At 32.1% G+C, this 19,350-nt stretch overlaps 1 protein-coding gene and 2 long non-coding RNA genes across 9 annotated transcripts in view; 1 reads left to right on the forward strand and 2 right to left on the reverse strand.

Annotated features, from left to right (window-relative positions):
• Positions 1 to 3,211: 3,211 nt before the first annotated feature.
• On the reverse strand, positions 3,212 to 8,180 carry LOC138185987 (uncharacterized). Of its 3 annotated transcripts, XR_011174762.1 has the most exons (7): positions 7,838 to 8,110; positions 7,513 to 7,689; positions 6,539 to 6,784; positions 6,198 to 6,378; positions 5,242 to 5,738; positions 3,370 to 4,832; positions 3,212 to 3,290 (listed from the first exon to the last, which is right to left on the reverse strand). It is a non-coding gene; the product is annotated as an uncharacterized LOC138185987 (long non-coding RNA). The 3 variants fall into 3 exon arrangements; XR_011174761.1 differs by lacking the exon at positions 5,242 to 5,738 and having other exon boundaries at positions 8,066 to 8,180; XR_011174763.1 differs by lacking the exons at positions 5,242 to 5,738; positions 6,198 to 6,378 and having other exon boundaries at positions 8,066 to 8,180.
• Positions 8,181 to 8,345: 165 nt separating this feature from the next.
• Positions 8,346 to 19,350, forward strand: part of LOC138185629 (uncharacterized) — a 38,945-nt gene continuing 27,940 nt past the window's right edge. The window contains exons 1-5 of one of the 5 annotated variants that reach the window (XM_069124750.1): positions 8,346 to 8,481; positions 8,614 to 8,893; positions 9,108 to 9,226; positions 9,501 to 9,692; positions 9,787 to 10,054. In XM_069124750.1, the coding sequence (XP_068980851.1) occupies positions 10,052 to 10,054 (3 nt within the window). In that variant the 5' untranslated portion in view covers positions 8,346 to 8,481; positions 8,614 to 8,893; positions 9,108 to 9,226; positions 9,501 to 9,692; positions 9,787 to 10,051. The other 4 variants (XM_069124742.1, XM_069124723.1, XM_069124761.1 and 1 more) reach the window with 4 other exon arrangements.
• Positions 17,279 to 19,133, reverse strand: LOC138185993 (uncharacterized). Its single transcript, XR_011174764.1, has 3 exons — positions 19,005 to 19,133; positions 18,464 to 18,814; positions 17,279 to 18,360 (listed from the first exon to the last, which is right to left on the reverse strand). It is a non-coding gene; the product is annotated as an uncharacterized LOC138185993 (long non-coding RNA).

Below are 19,350 nucleotides of genomic sequence, written 5' to 3' on the forward strand. Positions count from 1 at the left end.
ATTAAGTCATACATTTTTTTCTAAAGAGTAGTATTTTATCCAGAGAGACAAGACAGACTTACCAAATGGCGTTTTTTACCAAGGTGGCGTTATAACACGCGTTAAAAGTGCACCATGAAAGATAATTAACGTAATTGCCGCTTCCGTTCGTGGTAAGGCGATGAATGCGTGTAACGCGCTTCACTTAAGGTACATAGTTGTCAATTCTAGCTTTAATCGTTTAAAACGAGTTGATACACGAAGATAATATTCATTCGAGACAATCAAGTACAATCAGTGCAGTTCAACGATAGAGTTCGTCGACGTTAGCGTAATCACAAACATAATTACTCAAGTAGTCCGTAATTTTAGTTGAAGAGGCTAACATTCTTGCATGCCATAACTTTTCGAGCTATACTTCGTTATTACCTAAATTAAACAATTCTCGTCGTCTCTCTCTTCGTTATATAGCTTTTAGTGCAGTTTAATTGGAATGTGGCACAGTAGCGTGGAATTTTTGAACGTAGAGTAATATCAAATACTATCTGTGTACATGTATACAATATTTCTAAGTTTTATTATATAATATATTTTTTAAATATAATGTCTTTAAAATATTTTTGACAAAACTTGTTACACAATTTCTTACTATTTCCAGAACATTTTATGATTTATTTTTGAATTTAGAAATGGAACTCTAGGAATTTAGTTGGGAAAAGTAGAATAGGTTTGCTTGTGGTCACATGGTCGGACATCAAGTTCTCTGCTTATAAATTATTCTCTACGAGGAAATCTAGAAATTTCTTAAATTTATATTTCAAACTTTTTGAATTTGTAGCCTAATTTTAAAAGAATTTCAACTTAAACTTTTTGTAATTAGTAATTTGACTTTTCAAAATCTTTCTTTCTCAAAATCAACCATTTAAAAAATCAAAATTTAATGATCAAAGAATTTAATTAACTATTAAATTGGACGACGCAAAAATTACCGGAACTATTCTACGGTATTACAGCACTGAAAATTTAATGATACATACAACTATTAATTTAACGACATAAACAGGTCGTTTCATTTTTTTATAACAACTTCTTCGAGCTCGTGGCGCTTAAGAAAGAGATTAAAGTTTAAGTTTTTCGATAATTTCCACCAGTACTCGCCTCCAGCGAAGTTCTGTGAAAAGCATCAAACACCATTTGTAAAATATTGTCATCACTCTTAAAAGATCATCCTGCGTTACGTGTTTGCAGAAACGAGTCTCTATGGTGCAATCGTAATTGAATGAACAATGATGGAATACTTGAAATGATTGAGAGAATATGAATGGATGAAAAGATGATGGATATTGTCGTGGGAATGACTGCAGAAAATGAAATATGGAAATGTCCTTTCCTTTTGAAGATTATGTATTGACAGTTAAACTTCTTAGGTAAAATGTAAAACAAAATTGCAATTTCGCACTTAATCTTATATTTTATCAATAATATGATGTCACATCTATTGTCCAGACAAACTTAAGAAACAACCTAAACTGTGTGGCCAGGGAAAGGAGTTCCTAGGACATTGGAAACAAGGTTGATATGAAGGTGGATTATTAAAGTAATTACAGAGAAAGAGCAGTAGGGGGCTGGACGCAGTGGAGGAATTTGTCTCGCTTTCACCTATGACGATCCCCAAAGTGGAGGCAATGTTGTCACAGATAGAAAAATCCATTGTCTTCGCAATCAATTAGATTCATGATGGTAATCCATCGTTTCTAGGACTTCGTGTATCCCCCAGATGTAACGCAATACGGGCGAAGAATGGGATAGGAATGGAAAAGGCCAAGCTTGACGTCCGATTGTAATTTTGTGTAATTCCATGGAAGCTTTCTAGTACCAGGAGGAAGAAAGGCGGTTAGTTTGATGGGCTGGTTGCCTCAGGTTGTTTCCGTGTGCCATCGCGGAAACACGTTCACCAAAATTAGCTTGCACGATACCACTTCCTTTTTTCCTTTTAATCCTAGCTTTTCGCTTTCGGTTTCGCTAGAAGCTTGTTGGAGATAATGAAGAAAAATGATATAGACTTTCAGGTTATTTTTGTTAGTTACGAAGTTCATTAATTAGGAGTTTTATTGAGGGCCCCTTTCGCTGGGAAAAGAGTAAAACTGGTTAATAAAAGACATGAGATATGGTTGTCTTTTTTTATTTAGAATTTGTGGAAATGTATTAAAAAGTAAAATTAAGTTCGATGTAGCAAAACTTAGGAGAGATTAAATTGTATAATGATAGAAAGAGATAACTAGAGTCATTGGTTAGAAACATCAGCAATTTCATAAGAGCGAGATTTGTTAACGGCGTTTAGTGAGTTGTTTTATATGTAAGAAAAAGAAATCGATTTCCTATAATATAGATATAATATACGTAGAAAGTCAAAAGGAAGGGAACGAATACAATGAAAACAGTAAAAGAAAACAAAGTTGACAGAGAAATTAAGAGATATAGCAAAGAAACTAAAAATACTAAAAAATATACATAAAAATAAAAAAGAAAAGAAATTTGATAAAAACAATCTAAAAATCAATAAAATGGAAACAAAGAATGGACGAAGAAGAGACAAAATAAAGATAGAAAATGAAATCCAAACTGACGAAGGGAAGATTCATCATTGTTAGGTTAATCTCGCAAGGATACCTGGTAATCCGTTCTAATCAACAAACCACATTCGATCGATTATCCGTAACAATGTAAACGAACGAGGGTGAAAGTAAGAGAAATTTACGATTCGTTTTATCACCCGCAGGTGAATCGATGCTCCCTGATCGGGATATTATTCATCCGTGAGATAAAAATCGTATACTTTCTAAGCTGAGACCTTCCCCCGGTACTTTGAAATATTAAAACGTTTTGCAAACGTATCGTTCGATGTTGAGAGTAATTGAGGCTCGTAAGTGACCCGTTACTTTCTAAATTCTTGTGCGTTTGACTAATATCAGTTCGTCACGTAGTACATGTGTTTTGCTAGACACGACGTTTAACAATGGAATCTAATCTTCTTTATTGTCAGTTAATTGTTACGATATTACGTTGTTTGAGTGTGTAAAGAGTTTATGAGATCGAGTAGCTCTATCTTCTTCCTGGGGGCGATGTTTATTTGCTTTTCAATAGAATCTTCTTTGTTATATGTTGATTTATATGTTGATTATTATGGTATTACGTTGTATGAAATCGTAGTATTTTCTAGTATTGTGTTTGTATTAGTCTTATGTGTTAATGTTATGTTTGTATAGTATTTTGACAACTTTAATGATCAATTATTACGTGGAAGTTTTTGTCTAGAAATAAATTTTTTAAATAAATAAATAAAGTAGTAATCTATGTCTTATAAATTGGTAAACACTTTTAACTACGTACCTTGATCTCCATTATAGATAAACAAAGAATAACTATAGCTTTCTCTTCATTGATATTTTACAATTTGCTACAACATGCAGTACCATGGTAGTAACCTACAAATAAACAAAATGAGAAGGAAAGCAAAAATTCTATGGAAGATGAAAAACTTAAAATAACATGAACTTTGTTGAATATAAATGAGAGGACAGACAGATCTTGGGTATCTAGGCCTGCCAGACCACCGCGCCGCGCCGGTATCTTTTCCCTTTCACCGGTACCACGCAGAAAAATCCGATTTGGTACGCGTACTTGCTATGACTCGTATGTACATACGTAAGTACTTGTGTTTCAATGTCTGTACATGTAAACCAAATGATTTCCTACGCATTAATATGCCATCAAAAACCTTGGGAACTCTCAGCTATTTGTATAATTATTTCTTCATTTATTTAAGATTATAGAAATTATTTGTATATATAGAGAATTATTAAAATAAAGAAAAAGATTGATTTTCAAATCAATAGTAAGGACATAAATGCAATAAAATGGGAATGAGTTTATACAAAACGGCTATAAAGACTAGATACAATCAAGATTATGTGTTTCTGTACATTGCTAAGAAATGCATTGGCGTCACATCTATAGACGTCATTGTCGTTTCTTCCTGTTCTGTCCCACATCATGGACCAAGGTAGCTATCGATGCCTTGTTTCAAAACTCTCGTAAATCTCCCATTTTATTGATCTCCTTAAGAAAGAAGTATGTAAATTGACCTGCTATAACCATATTATACATCAATATTTTATGCTAACATAAACCGATCTTATTTGTAAATTACCATAAACTTAAAGAATTTTTTAAATATCCTACTTTTATAATATAAAGGCAATTTGTAAAATAAATCAATTGTTACTTTTATGATCTTAAATTTTCCAAAATCAATAAATTTTCAATCACTCAAATTTTTAAAGTTTCATTGACATCCAGTTTTTCTATGATAAAAAAGAAAAATATCATGTAGTAAAAATTAAAAAATCAGCTATTAATTTCACAGAGTTACTAATTCTCCGAAATTTCCTAGATACCTAGCTTTATGTAATAAACAAAATTATCTCGTAATAAAGGATTACAAAATCAAGTGTTATCTCTACAAAATCAATTACAGGTTTGATCGTTTCTCCCTGGTGATTGGATGTACACGGTCCTGGCCATTCATCTTGCGAAAGACAAGTAACCAAAGCAGCGTACAATGCGGAGGGGATCTGAAGGAGGCCGGGAAGAATCCTCGAATTCAATGCCCGGATACACGGCGAGCTGATGATTACACAGCACCCATAACCATTCTACTCCCATGTACTTGAGCGGTTCGACCAGTAGAAGACACCTGCCCTCTCTATTGAATAACTCCAGATAACGTGTCATTCTCTGCATTGTCTCGTAGATTTTGTAATGTGTAACGTGCGTTACATAGGTTGGTAACACTGCGATAAGACTGCAATTAGTAATTAATCTCGAATATTTTAATAAGAGGGAATTTTCAAGGGTAGATTATCAATTTCAATTTGATGAAAATTATATCTGATGTATAAGGTAATGCAAAAGTAACGCAGTTCTTATCACGATTTTTCTTTTTTATAAGTATATAATTTTTAATATATTTTCTTTTATTCAAAAGAGACTATTGAATGCAACAAAAGAAAAATTGTAATAAGATTTTATGGGCATCATGAAACATATTTGCAACTTCTGCATCATTCTGTAGTTCTAAAAAGATATTTATTACCTCTTTTTTATATCTGATAAAACTTTTCGAGGATATACAATAGAAATAATCTTAGAAGTTAGCTGGAGTTAATTTTTTTAGTATTGGAATTATAATGATTGGCTTACCATAAATTTTAACTTGATATGCTTAAGATGACGCTTGTTGGATGGAGAAGGTTAGGAATGTAATTTTCTATAGAAGTAGGAGTGAGAGGATGAATTTCAAGGACGTTCGCTGAGCAGCAATTCTAGTTATTCGATTTTACATCAATCTCACTGGTAGTTACTATAGAAGCATTATTCATCAATACATTCACTTTCTATTCTCTAACTCCATATAGGCAACCATCGTCTCACAAAATTTACATTCAGATCTATAAATCTACATTCCGATAATTTAATTAATATGTCAGTTCTCTTAACTTTTGAATCTTATCATTGTAATATATTCTAATATCTGATTGTTCTATTAAAAGTTCAATTAAGTTGAAGAAAATCATCCTAAGCGGAAGAATAAAGAAAAATTCAATCGCTATTCAATCGATGATCAATACTTTATAACTTTCGAGCACAAAATCTTTCTCTGTGTTACGTTCTAAAATTTTAATAGAACTTTTTTCCCTCTGTGAAGAATGACTCTTTCATGTATTTAAATCTAACCTCTTAAAAAACACGAAAAGGTTAAGATATTTTATTTCTTTTTATATGATAAAGAGAATATGTATACAGTAATTAGATTACTTTGCTTGAATACTCTGAGCTAAATACACAGGACACCAGAAGAACGTATACATATATCAACAAAAGGCAAACGTTTATATCAATAAACTTTGAAAAAATCCATAGATAACATTTATTAAACATTTACTATACGTTTTTCTATTCGTATCATATCAATTTCAATTTAATAATTGAACAATCAACATCAAATCTAATCCCTTGATATGATAAGAATAGAAGGATACATACATGCATATGTATATGTATGTAATATGAATTATTATAACAGAGTAACCTATTTAGACTATATACACTTTTTTTATCATATAATTTACTAACTAATCAACATCAGATCTAATCACTCGCATTCTCGTTATCTTAACCTCTCCAAATCATATTCCATATTCATCCATGCAATATATGCCATACTCTAATTTCTATAATTCCAACTGTCATCATCTTTCTTTCATCAGCAATCATGTGCTGTACTATTACCATTATGTATCATTTATGCCAATAGTGGAATCCGTAAACGCTAGTTTTCTGGCAAAACGGGAAAAGTCATACACTTAATAATGATATTCTACTGACTATAATAATGCGGTAGCTGTAGTGGACGATGTTATACCGTTATATAACGCTTCTATTAATATCTTTTCATTAAGTTCTACTCAAAGAATCGCGAGCTGTCATTAGGACATACCTATGTCTTCGATAAAAGCTGTCTGCCGTACGACAGTTTTTCTTCCTGTCCGGAGAATCATAACGCATGGAAGCACCATGAGCCGGCCAAGTGACTGACCCATGATTCCTATCATGAGATTGCATAAGATCGCACCACCATATACATACTATAAGCACGCCGCCTCTCACTTCTCTCGATCCTGTTTCGTTCAAGCTGACGCGAATATTTCGTGCTTGGAAAAGGCGCTTGAAATTCGCTCGCAACCTAGTGAAATTTGGGAGGTTAGGAATAAGTAACATTTAGTAGTTAGCTTTAATATAAATTTTGGTTAGTATAGTGTATAGAGGATGATTACAAGTGGAAACGGAATTTCAAGTAATTTATATTGCTAAAGTTATAATAAATCTAAATCTAATTTTAGAATGATGATTTTAGAATTTGATTAGAATTTTATTACTTTTCTATATTAGGAATGTATTAGAACAGTTTCCTAGCAACATTTTTTTAGAACATTTTTTTATAGCAAAACACTTTTATATGGTACTTTTGTATGTTATTATGATTTCTCTATAAAGAAATAAAACTTGTATTGGTACTTTAGTTGTCAACTCAATATACTAGAGGAATTATATTAATGTATTAATAACTTCGTAATAGAATTGTGTTTTAATGGTTCTATACTAGCAATACTTTTTCATTTTCAGGAAAACATGTAGGAAGTTGAAAAAAATATTCTTCTATATTTGGAATCTTTTAGTATGAATGATTAGTATGCAGAAACGTAAGAAAGGTTAAGTCTATGTAGAAAGTAGGCAACCAAAATAGTTTCTGTAATATCTGTACGGCAAATATGGAAAAAGATGTGTAAGATTAGAAACCAATTAGGATTTTATTGCAGTTCGAACGATGTTTTCGTGCGTAATTAAACATTAATAAAATGTTGTTTGTAAAGTTTACATTAACGATGCTTAACTAGCAATGCTTCTACGCACCGGTATATACAGGCAATTTTCTTTTCTGCTCTAGAAGTTCGAAGAACAGTTCTACGTTTAGAACGATCCGATAAACCGGTCGTTGCTAAATTTTCCTGATTGGTATTTAACCACGTCGAATTATTACTAGGATCGTATGAGTGCTTCTCTCTGTAGTTTAAAGTTTAATAGCTTTCCCTGTAATTAAACGACCATGTTAACCACATTTTCAACACTTTTTTGTCATTTATTTTCAGAGCTTTATATTATTAATACATATATATGTATTTTATAACACAGCGTAAGTACTGCTACATATATACAATGTAAATACTATAATAAATACTTTTTATAACCACTGTAAGTAGAAGATTGTTTTAGCTACTAAATAATATAACGAGTTATACGTGTACTGTATTGTATTATTACTATACTTTAAATATTTTACAAAATATGAATATGAAATGAAAAGATCCAGAAATAGCCATTCGTATATGTATTTATAAATATAACTATGTTAGTAGCAGCCATAATACTGTTAATTAACAACATTTAGCAACATGTACATATATACTTTCACTGATGTTTCGTTTTTGCTTTCGAATGTATAGAGGAATCGCCAAACCAGCGACCACTGTGAGTTTCGATTAAATCTTCCTGATCGACGAGCACATCAATTGATATCGATTACAGCTAAGTATTTATAGGTCGATAGTGTTTCGTGACCCATTAGATCGCAACGTGTGATCAATACATCGCGTTGCTTGCGTCGAATTCGTGCACAAATCGAGTTCGGTGAGCAGAATGGCTGACTTGCTTTCTGTCTGCAAACAATCTGCAAAACGATTGCGTAAAGACGAACCACTATAGAAGCCTTCCAGCGCTCTTCTCGAAGATATATTTAAGGACTTAACTTCTTTAAAGAGGATTTCTTTAGTTCTCTGCTTTCCTCTTTTGGGAAATGATAGATAGCATATTTTTAAGATTTAGGTACAGTACAAAGGTTTGTATGCTATCGTTAAAAGCTCTTGATCGGTATAAAATGAAATAATATTATATAAATTTTAAATGATGAAATCATTTCTTTTTTTACAGTGGTTTAATATTTGTTTGGTTTTTTAGAGTATAATTATGAAGAAGATTAAATAATAAATGTAATATATATTTCTACCAATTTTTCATTATTCTCTAAAGCTGAGTTTATTATATTAATCATGTGGCAAGTTAGTAATAAAGTTCATAAAATCTTACCAATAGTAAATTTTGGTCATATCTGGCAGTAAACAGTTTCATAATACTTGAATTAAAGGTTACCAAGAAACTAACAAGATCTATAAAATTTCACAAAAACAAATCATCAACTGTTCATCAAAAATGCATCATTTGCAGATTTAAAATAAAGGTACTCCAAAGTTCAAATAATTAACTTTTATTTATTGAACACTACATCCTTTATACAATCCAATAAAGAAACTTTAACAGATTGCTCTCCACTATCCACAGATTTAAGATAAGGTTCTTCAGTATTCTATACTTTATACCATCAATCTTAATTTATCACATACTATAACCTCCTTAATATCTAAACAAAGAAATATTAATAACTTATATTCCAGAGATCCAAAACAAAAGAAATTCTACTACTCCACATAATCATCCAACCTGAATTCATCATACTCCATACTCTTTACAAAACTAATCTAAATGGATATAATGGAAGTTATAAAATAAAAAGGTATATAGAATCATCAGTTGATCTAACCGTATCTAGGGCTGTATGCATTCCTCGCGCGTGAAGAGACCCTTACGTCAATGTTTGTAATTTTCATCGTTAGTTATTTAATAGTGTAACAACAAGTTATAGACATCTGCTGTATGAAGAAACAAATTTTTTAGATGTATTGCAAAGATATCCAATTGATCACCCATTGATCTCGAAACAGAGAAGACTTCGAGTGCTCTCACCAATGGTTCGTTGAATTTCTCTAACAAAAATGCGTCGCTTTCAGAGCAGTAATGGAACGAGGGAAGGATGCGTGGCGGACAGCTCTGTATCGCTCGGTGGAAAGAGATACCTAGAATTGTCTCGGTTATACCGGTTCGTGGGGCCAATCGAACGAGAGGCTTTCTCCTGGATCACTCGTTTGCACCGAGTCTTCTCGTCCCCTGGAGGGGATATTTATATAGGCTGTCCATTCCGGGTGAGCCCCTTCAAACTGTCCGCGATCTTAAGCCTGTACACGAGAGTTTAACAATTTTAAGAAACTTATATTAATATTCGGTGTGTAAACGCAGTTTGAATCTTCGGTGAACGCCCTTTTGGAAAAAAGAAAAATTATTAGAATTGAGGAAGAGGAAAGAGAAGAAGAGAGTGGTGAAGAGAGGAAGGGGTACGAGGGACATGGCTCGATCGTGGTGCGTTGTGAGAGAGTGCAACCGAGACGAACAGTAACGAGCGAAACGTAGTCGAGTTTAGCGCGAACTTATCGTTCCGAGGCGGAAGTCCTCGAGTCTGCATTTGTGTCTTGGTCGTTCGCTGGGACTACGATCACCCTGCACCATGGTGAGTAATTATTACGATTAGGGTAACGTTGTGTTTAAGAATTGAAGGAATTTTGAATGCATTCTTTTCATTTTTTTCTCTTACACTTCTTGTTTATTCTTTACTTCTTCTTGGTCCTTTTTTTGTTTGTTTGGAACTAAGTTTGAAATGGAATGGATTGAAGTTGAGAAGAAGGGATACTTATGAATTTTAATATAATTCTTTTTATAAGTCTCTTATATGGTCTCTTGTACAGATTTATACAATTTCTTAAAAAAAATTTTCTTTGATATTATACACTATTGAGATATGCATATAAGGCTACATTTTTTGTCTGACTTAATGATAGTTCGAAAAAATATACTAAATTTGTCTTTTTTTAATTTAGATAAGTTAGTATGATTAGGTATACCGTTTAGCATTAATTGGTTTAGCTTGTCTATATTGGCTAAATTCAATCTATGAAATATATATCAAGTTTCGATGAATACGTAACTTGAGTCAGGAAACTGAAATTAATTTTCATTTCCTTTTTTGACTTAGAATCGATTTATTTTCTTTCTTCTTTATAAATTGTTAGGATTCAGAGGTCTAATTTCGATTGACGTACGAAGAGATAAGCTGAAGGATAAGTTTGCATTGTATACATAAATATTTAGCAATTTCCCGGATATTGCCTGTCGATTCCGGTTGTAGGTATACTTTCTATTGCAAAAGGTATTAGTAGATCGGGCATTGGCTTACGCATATGCGTGTATAGAATAAAAGAACTAAATAGTGGAAAGTCGCATTCCTCTTTATTGCTAATCCACCTACACTAATATGAAATGTAGGCGAATTATCATCGATTAGTGACGCTTCAAAATCAATTTACTTTCTCATTTATGCTTACTAGTATAACAGTTTAAACATACAATCTACTTAACTTCATTTTGGTGAAATTTACTCATCTTCAGTAATAATTAAATTATAATCTAAAAAAGTGTGTTAGACATAAAAATTTTCTCTAGTGTTTTTCTGTTACCTTAAAGATCCACTAATTATGAAATACGTAGCGTATCAAATACTTGGAATAGGTAAAAAAAATTGCGTAAAAGATTCAAATGGAAAAAGCAAGTCACAGTTTTCTCTAAAAGGGAACAGATGTTTTCCATGATTGAAAGAAAAAACAAGTTTTCCTTGAAATCCGAATGAAGAAAAAGAACGAAATACGGGATCGAGTAGTAGGCAAAATCAAAGCTGGTGCTATGCTATTCGCCGCGCCGGTGGGAAGGAAATGGGGGTCAGTGTGTGAACAGCTTCGCTCCTTATGTCGCAATTCAGGAGGTCGCCGACCGTCTTCCTCCTTCGATCGTGCTGCTATGGTTCTTTCTCTTTTTTCCTCTCTTTCTTTTTTGTTTTACTCTGTTAGAAAATTGGATCGTTGCCAAAGTTTCTATCCCTTCTCTGATGGGCATTTTCTTCAGCAGAAAGAGAAATTCTTTTGTAATTTTCTTTATCTTTATTCTTTTTTCTCAGTAAAGAATTATTATTGGTAGTAAATTTATTGTAGCAAAATAAATGTTTATTACTATTATCATTTTTCGAAAATTTTAACATTTAAAGAGAGATCATATTGATTTGATTTCACTGATATCAATTGAAAATATATAATATTTTTATTGCAATTATATATTTGAACATATTTTATATTGTCTGTTTAAAATTGGTATTGTTATAATTAATATCGTTTCGTAAAATAGTATCGTAAATTAATTCATACATATTACATTTTCTCTTCTTTAAATGATAAATGTTAAAATTTTCATATCTAAAATCTTACCGTTTTAACAATCTTTAATATGAATAAAATGATGCCGTAATAAAATTAACATTCGTATTTCGAACTGATAAAAATCTTTTAAGCACTAGCTTGAGCAGCTAGATAGATCTCCTCATTTCCATTTTTCAGTAATTAATTCCCTTTTGTCATGTTTTCTTAATTCTACTTCTTGTAAATCCCCTAAACAAATTTTTCTAATTTATACAACATTTTACTCTTCCTTGCAACTCTTCAGTTCAAATTATAAAGAAAGAAAATTATACAATATTCGCAATACTTTTATTTTTAAAAATTACCATAATAACATAATCTCAACCAATAAATATAATTTACGCTACATGTACTTAGTTCAGCTAAAAGCGTAAGTCTAGTTCAAATAAAGTAAAAATCAGCGAAAAGAATAAGGTTTCAAGGAAAAGAATAGTCTAGACTAGGCAGAATGCAGACTCCTGTTTCAAAGTGATTCCAGCAGGGGCTGAAACCTTAAAGAGAGAAAACTCTCGTTAGCTATAGAACAAATGGTGAAGACAGAAAAGGAGGAATCAGGGAATTTTAGTGTACTGTTAGTAGCGTTCTGTTACTAATTGCTTTGTCACAAGACGTGTTCAGTGTTCACGTTCTTTGATGTAAACGCATCCTTATGGACGAAGTCTCGCCTCGCTGCATCATGGTCGTGTTAATTACGTTGATACAGCAAACACGAACGAACGGAAAAATCTTCGTGATAATTTAATTTTATTTCTTCTTCCTTCTTTTTTATAATAATCGTACAACGTTGGTAATCATTTTTTGATATATTTGTATTTTATTATGTCGAAAATTTATATATGGTTATATATTGATTATTCTTCTGCGCAATAGGCTCTATTTGTCTCATAACTTTAATCTAATATTAATTCTTTGAAGCTTACAGCGATTAATCTTCACTTCATTTTCTGGGTCATAAATCTTATTATTAATATCTATTATTAAGATCTGTAAGTTCAGAAAAGTTTATGCAACTTTTTTATGTTTCAATACTTTCAATATTTTTGTAGTGTTAGTGTACTCTAGTGTCCTTAATCGAGTTTTAATTAATGGATACGTTTGGAAAATTCAGAATACTACTTATGGGAAAATGATTTTTAATACTTTTTCTAATAACATCACTATACTCTCGACATACTATTCTATATCTCTACATACTATTATATATCTACTACTATCTACTATTATATATTATTTACTACAATCTACTATTATATATCTCTATATACTATTAATCACTAATATAAACAGAAACTCCTATAGTCATAGAATTATAGGTTAACGAATATAAATAATGATATAATCTATTTTTAATAACATTTAACCTAAGAAGTAACAAAAATAGGATAAGAGTTAACAGGTTAACAAATATTTTAAACTTAAAGATAGTGATCGATAATCTGAAGATCATCATTTGTTCATCATTAACTAAACACGATCTTTGGGAAGAAACGATTTCCGTTGAGCAACCAGAAATTGGCAGTTTCTGCTATGAAACAGAAAGACACGCGGGAGGGGAAAGAGGCACGTTAGCTTGAAAACAGGAAGATTAGAATCTATCATAGAACGGAGAGGCTTAATAGACAATGAAGATTTGCGGCGTCGATAAGAAGATCCACAGGAATCCCTTTTCAGTTTTCTCTCGTCGCTCCTTTGTTGAAAGTCCACTCGATGAATTCGTCGTAATTACGACGCCGTATACGCGATCTATATTGCGTAAGCTCAACACTTATTACAATATCTACACTCCCGTTCAAAGGTTTAGAGTCTCCTTACCTTCTTAGATGAAACAAATTCTTTCTTTAATTTGTCTGAAAAATAAGAATATTATAACTCTCAGGTTTCTCCTGCATAAACGGCCAAATTAACAGAGTAATAAGTCATAACCTTAAAAGGGTTCGACGACTAGGATTCATTTCAACGCCTTTTAGAACCGTCCACGTTCTATGGACAATTTAGCTTCCTTTCTCCTCGTTGGAATACATCAAAACGTTGCTTTCCAGGAAGTGCTCTAATGCATTTCGTTTGGAAACAACGGCTTTATATTTGCCTTACGAATGGTCGTTATAGTGACGAAATGTAATTCGGACGTAATCGTGAGGTTGATATATTTTGAATTTATTTTCGAATGTGAAGGATTTTTTTTTTTTAATTAAACTTTATCGATCGATCATTGCTTTTAAGCTTATTTTTCAATATTGGATTGTGTTCATACATTTTTCGCTTTTCCGTTTTGATACTACTTGTATGATATTGAATTATTGGTAACATTTTCAAGGTGGCTGTTATGTTTTATACGCAGAAATATATATATGCGGCACCAGAACTTAGACCTTTCGCTTGTTGATAAACTACGTACTCTGTTAACTAAATTATCTAGACTCCAGACTATAAATGCACAGGTATTGGAATATTAGATAATTAGCTATATTAGATAATTTTCGCATCTAAAAACTGTAAAAGTCTTGTATATTTCCTATATACTAGTTAAATATATTGCTGGTTGTAATAATATTCATAAAATAAAGTACTCTTTGTAAATTAGGTGACTAGATATATCTATCAATGGTATTAGTATTATCACAATTGTACATTATCACTAATAACAAAATATAATTAGTATACTTCGTAGCAATTGTTTGATTCTTATTGATTATAACAAAGCCTAGGGTTATACTAATACGATAACTTCATGAAAAAATTCAGTAGCTCCATATTGACAAAGAAATGTATGTGAGATCAGAAGTGGTTCGATGTCCAAAAAGTTTGAAGGTGAAAGTATACATGAAAAAGAAGAAAGTCCACTCGATGAATACGTTAAGTAGAACAGACAAGACATCGAAAAGGACACGGGAATCGGGCCTGTTTCAAATGGAGAGGGAGGTGAGAAAGGAAGTTTGATCGTCCGGATTGTATCTTTTTCTGTCGATTGTTCCTTTGTGAAATTATCGTGAAAGTCTTTGTGATAATGTTCCAACCTTTGTATTTTAAGTCTTACATAATTGTTGTATTAGAGAGAATAAACAGTATTCTGGTATAATAGATAAGTTCGTGATGACATAAGTTATTGATAATCGCAGGTTACATCGTGTGATGGGAACGATATATTGTTTCGTATAACTTATTTTTTTATTGTATACGTGTTATGTTTGTAAACGTTTGTTGCGTAAAGTAATGGTTACAAGGAAAAAGAAAGTATGCTTCTATGAAAGTTTTAATGTATGTAGCCTTTGAGGATCATTTTTTGTTATTTTAATGGAACTTAAAAATTGTACTAACTTAACATAATTGTCTGAATTAGATACAACATATTGTATTTCCGCTTCCTTTTCGTAATTTATTGTTTCATTCTCAAAATGTATAAATTTGTGATCGATAGATACTCATTAAACTCTCCAAATGTAAAACTTTATCTACAAAACGACAGCCATCTTGATTATCATGAAACAGAAACCTATCAATAATCTAATCTCGACTATCGACTATATTATATATCAAACACTTATTAATAAAAAATTTCAACCTTCGGTTCACTACCTTAATTAAAAATCATGAAACAAAAGAAGAATTATTTAATTATCACAGATTCATTATGATCAACGACTGATTAAAACTCTTCTGATCACAACATGGTGTTAACCTAAAAGCTTCATAGAACAACTTGAACGTTTCTAACTTCTAAAATTTCTTATTGAAGGAAAACATGCATCTACGTCGAAAATAACCTCAATTCTACCGATTATTGAAGTTTTTATCCGTTTCCAATGATAAAAATGAAACTGACAGACAACTAATAGGTCTTAATCCAGGCAATTATAGTGGCAGCGAGTCTTTCCTCGGTAGGACACACTCTCGAAACGAAAGTCTCGCGAGAGGGACAGGTCGAACGGTTGCACAGGGATACGTAGAAGTAGAGCGTGAAACTGCGAAGGACGTCAGTGTGGTATTTTCGCGTGTCGTTTCCTCGATCGGGTTACAGCACGGGTAACCATTCGGCTGGTCACGTGTCGTTTCGTATCTGACCGACCGGAGGATCGAGTTGACTGGCGTGTTATCACGCTGCTGTTCATTTGGAACGAGTGAACGTTGACTGGCGACCATTCCGGCATGTTTTCTCCATCATTTGATCGCGTGCGATTTCTTTAATCGCCTGACAAAGCCTTTTGATTTAAAAGTATCCAACATGAACTTTAGAAAGGAAGATAGATTTCATAAAAATGAAATAGATTGATCTTTTATACAAGGTGCACCAGAAATAGGTGACCAAACTTTGGTATCATATTTTACTCTCCTTATAACGTTGTCTTTACTGAAGCAACACCCTTTTGTCTAACTGCTGCATATTCCGAAACATTTCCAACAAACAGCAATTTATAGGAATATTTTGTCCACACTGAAGCAACATAATCTGAGGAACATTTGAGTTTTGGTTCGGTTTCAAGGCTATTTGTTGCCAACAACACGTATATGTATACTAAAGGAGCATTTATTTCTGCCGTTACGTTACCGTGCATAGGAATTTTTCTTTGATTTTACCGCTCCGAATAGAAACAGGCAACAGTGGCGACTTTTTCAAGAAACATGGACTAGCAATAAGTTCCTCGTTGTTGCTCCAGTACATATGAGGCTTAAGATTCGAAAGGTTCGTAACATGAAGTGCAAGTAGAGGAAATTGTTGTTCTGATAGTCTTAATGGTTTTAATGATGGGTTCTTTGGCGAACTTTATGGTTGTGCACAAGCCTTAAGTACCACTTTCTGCAGCTAGCCAGCACCGAATACTCTGATGAACTGGGAAGCATACCAAAAGTAGGATATGTGCTGGGTATAGATAGAGGAACTTGCTACGAAGCCAGAGAAAGCTTAGATTTACGGGAATCGTGAACTTTGGGCCATTCGGTAAATCACCTTCTGCATTCGACCGGTATTCACATTCCAAATTGAAAATTTTCCATGAAAGTTAAGCATATTAAGCTTGATGCCATTCCATTTATCTATTTATCCATCTCATGATGCCTTCCATTTCCATTTATTTAGCCATATATCTCTTTAAGATGAAAACTTGTATCCAACATTATTACACTATTTACATAAATCTGGGCATGTATGTTTAAAAATGTACATTTTTGACATGATTGGCAAATTTGTGAATGTGACATATGACAATGATTTGACATATTTCTTATATTAAAAGTGAGATTAAATTAGGTAGCATTGTCAAAAAGTAAATAGATATATCAGAAACAAATATACAAATAGGAAAATAAAATATATAAAGAATAAAAATATATATATTATAAAAAATTGCATATTTGAAATGTATCAAAAGCTTTAACATTAGATATGCAATATGTAGACTAAGGTAGACTAATATATACTTAACCAAATTTATATTTTCATAAACACAATGCAATATGTGGAGTCTAAAGAGGGATGTGTTTCATTCACCAAATACTATGATGAATATTACACATTGCATATTTTGTATACGAGTATTTTTATGTACAGATTATACGAATTCTGTGGATTTTTGCAGTTTTAATTTTCTCATAAATATCTGTAGTCTAGTAAGATGTGACAATACTAAATTTCTAAAATTAAATTTTAATATGCCCATTTTAAAATACAAACGATGCATACAACAAATTATAATATATTCTAAAGTATAAAAAGCTACATTTGTTGGACAACCTTCCTTCTTTTTCAAAGTTAACTTACACGGCGAACGAAAAAGAAACGCGCGAGAACGGTTAACAGCTAGTACTTCTTCCTCTTATTTGGAAGAGGTTCACTCGACGATCCTCTTCCATCATTAAAGAAGCATTCTCGTGATTTTCTCCTCATCTTCAGTCCACTCAGATGTAAACAGAGATGTGGCTTTTGGCAGTATCCGAATAAGAAACAGTTTTTTGTCTAATGTCTACCTCATGAATACTGCCTCAAAGAATATCGAGGCTGTCTAGAAGATGCTAAAGACTCAAGCTGTTTAATTTTCCATAGCTTGGCCGTCCCTTCATATCGTTATTTGCTTTCATAGTTTGCTTCCATGAAAATGAAGATTGATTATGTGTAAGATGACAGAATACTATGCACTAGAAACAAAATCGTCCTATTTCGGTGTTTCCTAACCTCTCTCATGTTTGAATTCTCTCTTATAATGTTTTATGAACAAATATTTTATAATAGCTCACCTTTATTATACTTGCATAAAAAGATTTTCTTTGTGAGAAGATTAAAAAACAAACACATTTAAAATACATTAAAAATAGGAACTTACATAAAGTTGCGTACCCGTGAATCTGATTATATACGTCGCATTAACTGTTGTGTCGTATGCTTACAATTGAGGAGAAAATGGAAAAAATGTGAGAGTATTTGTATCTACTGTAATCGATTCTAACTGTTTTATCATAAGTCCTTATATGTTTTAATTACTTATTCAATTGTCAAATTAGTATATCTGTAAAAAATATATTGAATCTGAAGTACGATATTCGCATGTACTTTTAATAAAAAAAAGATGAAAGCTGTTTATATATATATTTATAATAAAAAAACAGATCTTTTTATTTACTTTATATACGGAAAAAGTTATTTACCCTAGGCAAATTGGTATTCTAAACTGTAATCTTTGCAATAAAGACCATATTATTCATGTGTATCATAATCCAAAGTATAGTGTGATTTCATCATCAAGTATTTAAGTAGTAGCATCAGTTAATGCGCCGATACTACAGTCGCATATAGTTCTCAATAGAGAATAAGTACCCGTTAATGTATAATTCATATCCATAGAAAGGTTTCAGGCTTTTCTTCTCAAAGTTTTGTTTCCTTTATCATTCTCTCATCGACACAAATCAAATTGTAAATTATAAAGACAAATGGCTAATCAGTATCATAACTTCTAGAGTAGTCGCGTCTCAGTTGTGATCATCTGAAGTGCAATAATATTGAAGTATAATAAAAGTATAATATATAGTATACAGATTATTATTATCAATATTTTTCATGAAATGACAATATAAACAGTACTAAGATTTATGTTTATAAACTTAATTCTTACTCTACATGAAGTGATTGATTCCATTAACAATTAAAATTTAATACTTAATCTTTAAACAAACTTAGGTTTGCTCCCTTTCTTAATACATTTCGTAGGAAACGAAACCGTGTTCCTAATGTGCTCTCTTCGAGATCAATCCATCGACCGCGCCTTCGCAGAAGCGGCCACTTCTCTCCAAATGAGAGAAAGGTGGCACGACCTCGTTTCCAACTCCAGCGTTTGTGTCTGACCTCGTCGATTGATAATCTTTTGGATTAATCTTACATCTTATGGTATATCTTAGGTTGCTTTCGAGAGAAAAAAGCTATGAGTAAATAGATTTTTTCATTCTATCGAGAGAAATGGATAGTTATATTTGCTGTAAGTAAAATTTTCAATGCAATTCTTTTGCGTAATATCAGGACAAG

The sequence above is a fragment of the Bombus flavifrons genome, chromosome 1 (genome assembly GCF_040668555.2).
Source record: "Bombus flavifrons isolate JBK064 chromosome 1, iyBomFlav1_principal, whole genome shotgun sequence".
Classification (NCBI taxonomy): Eukaryota; Metazoa; Arthropoda; class Insecta; order Hymenoptera; family Apidae; genus Bombus; species Bombus flavifrons.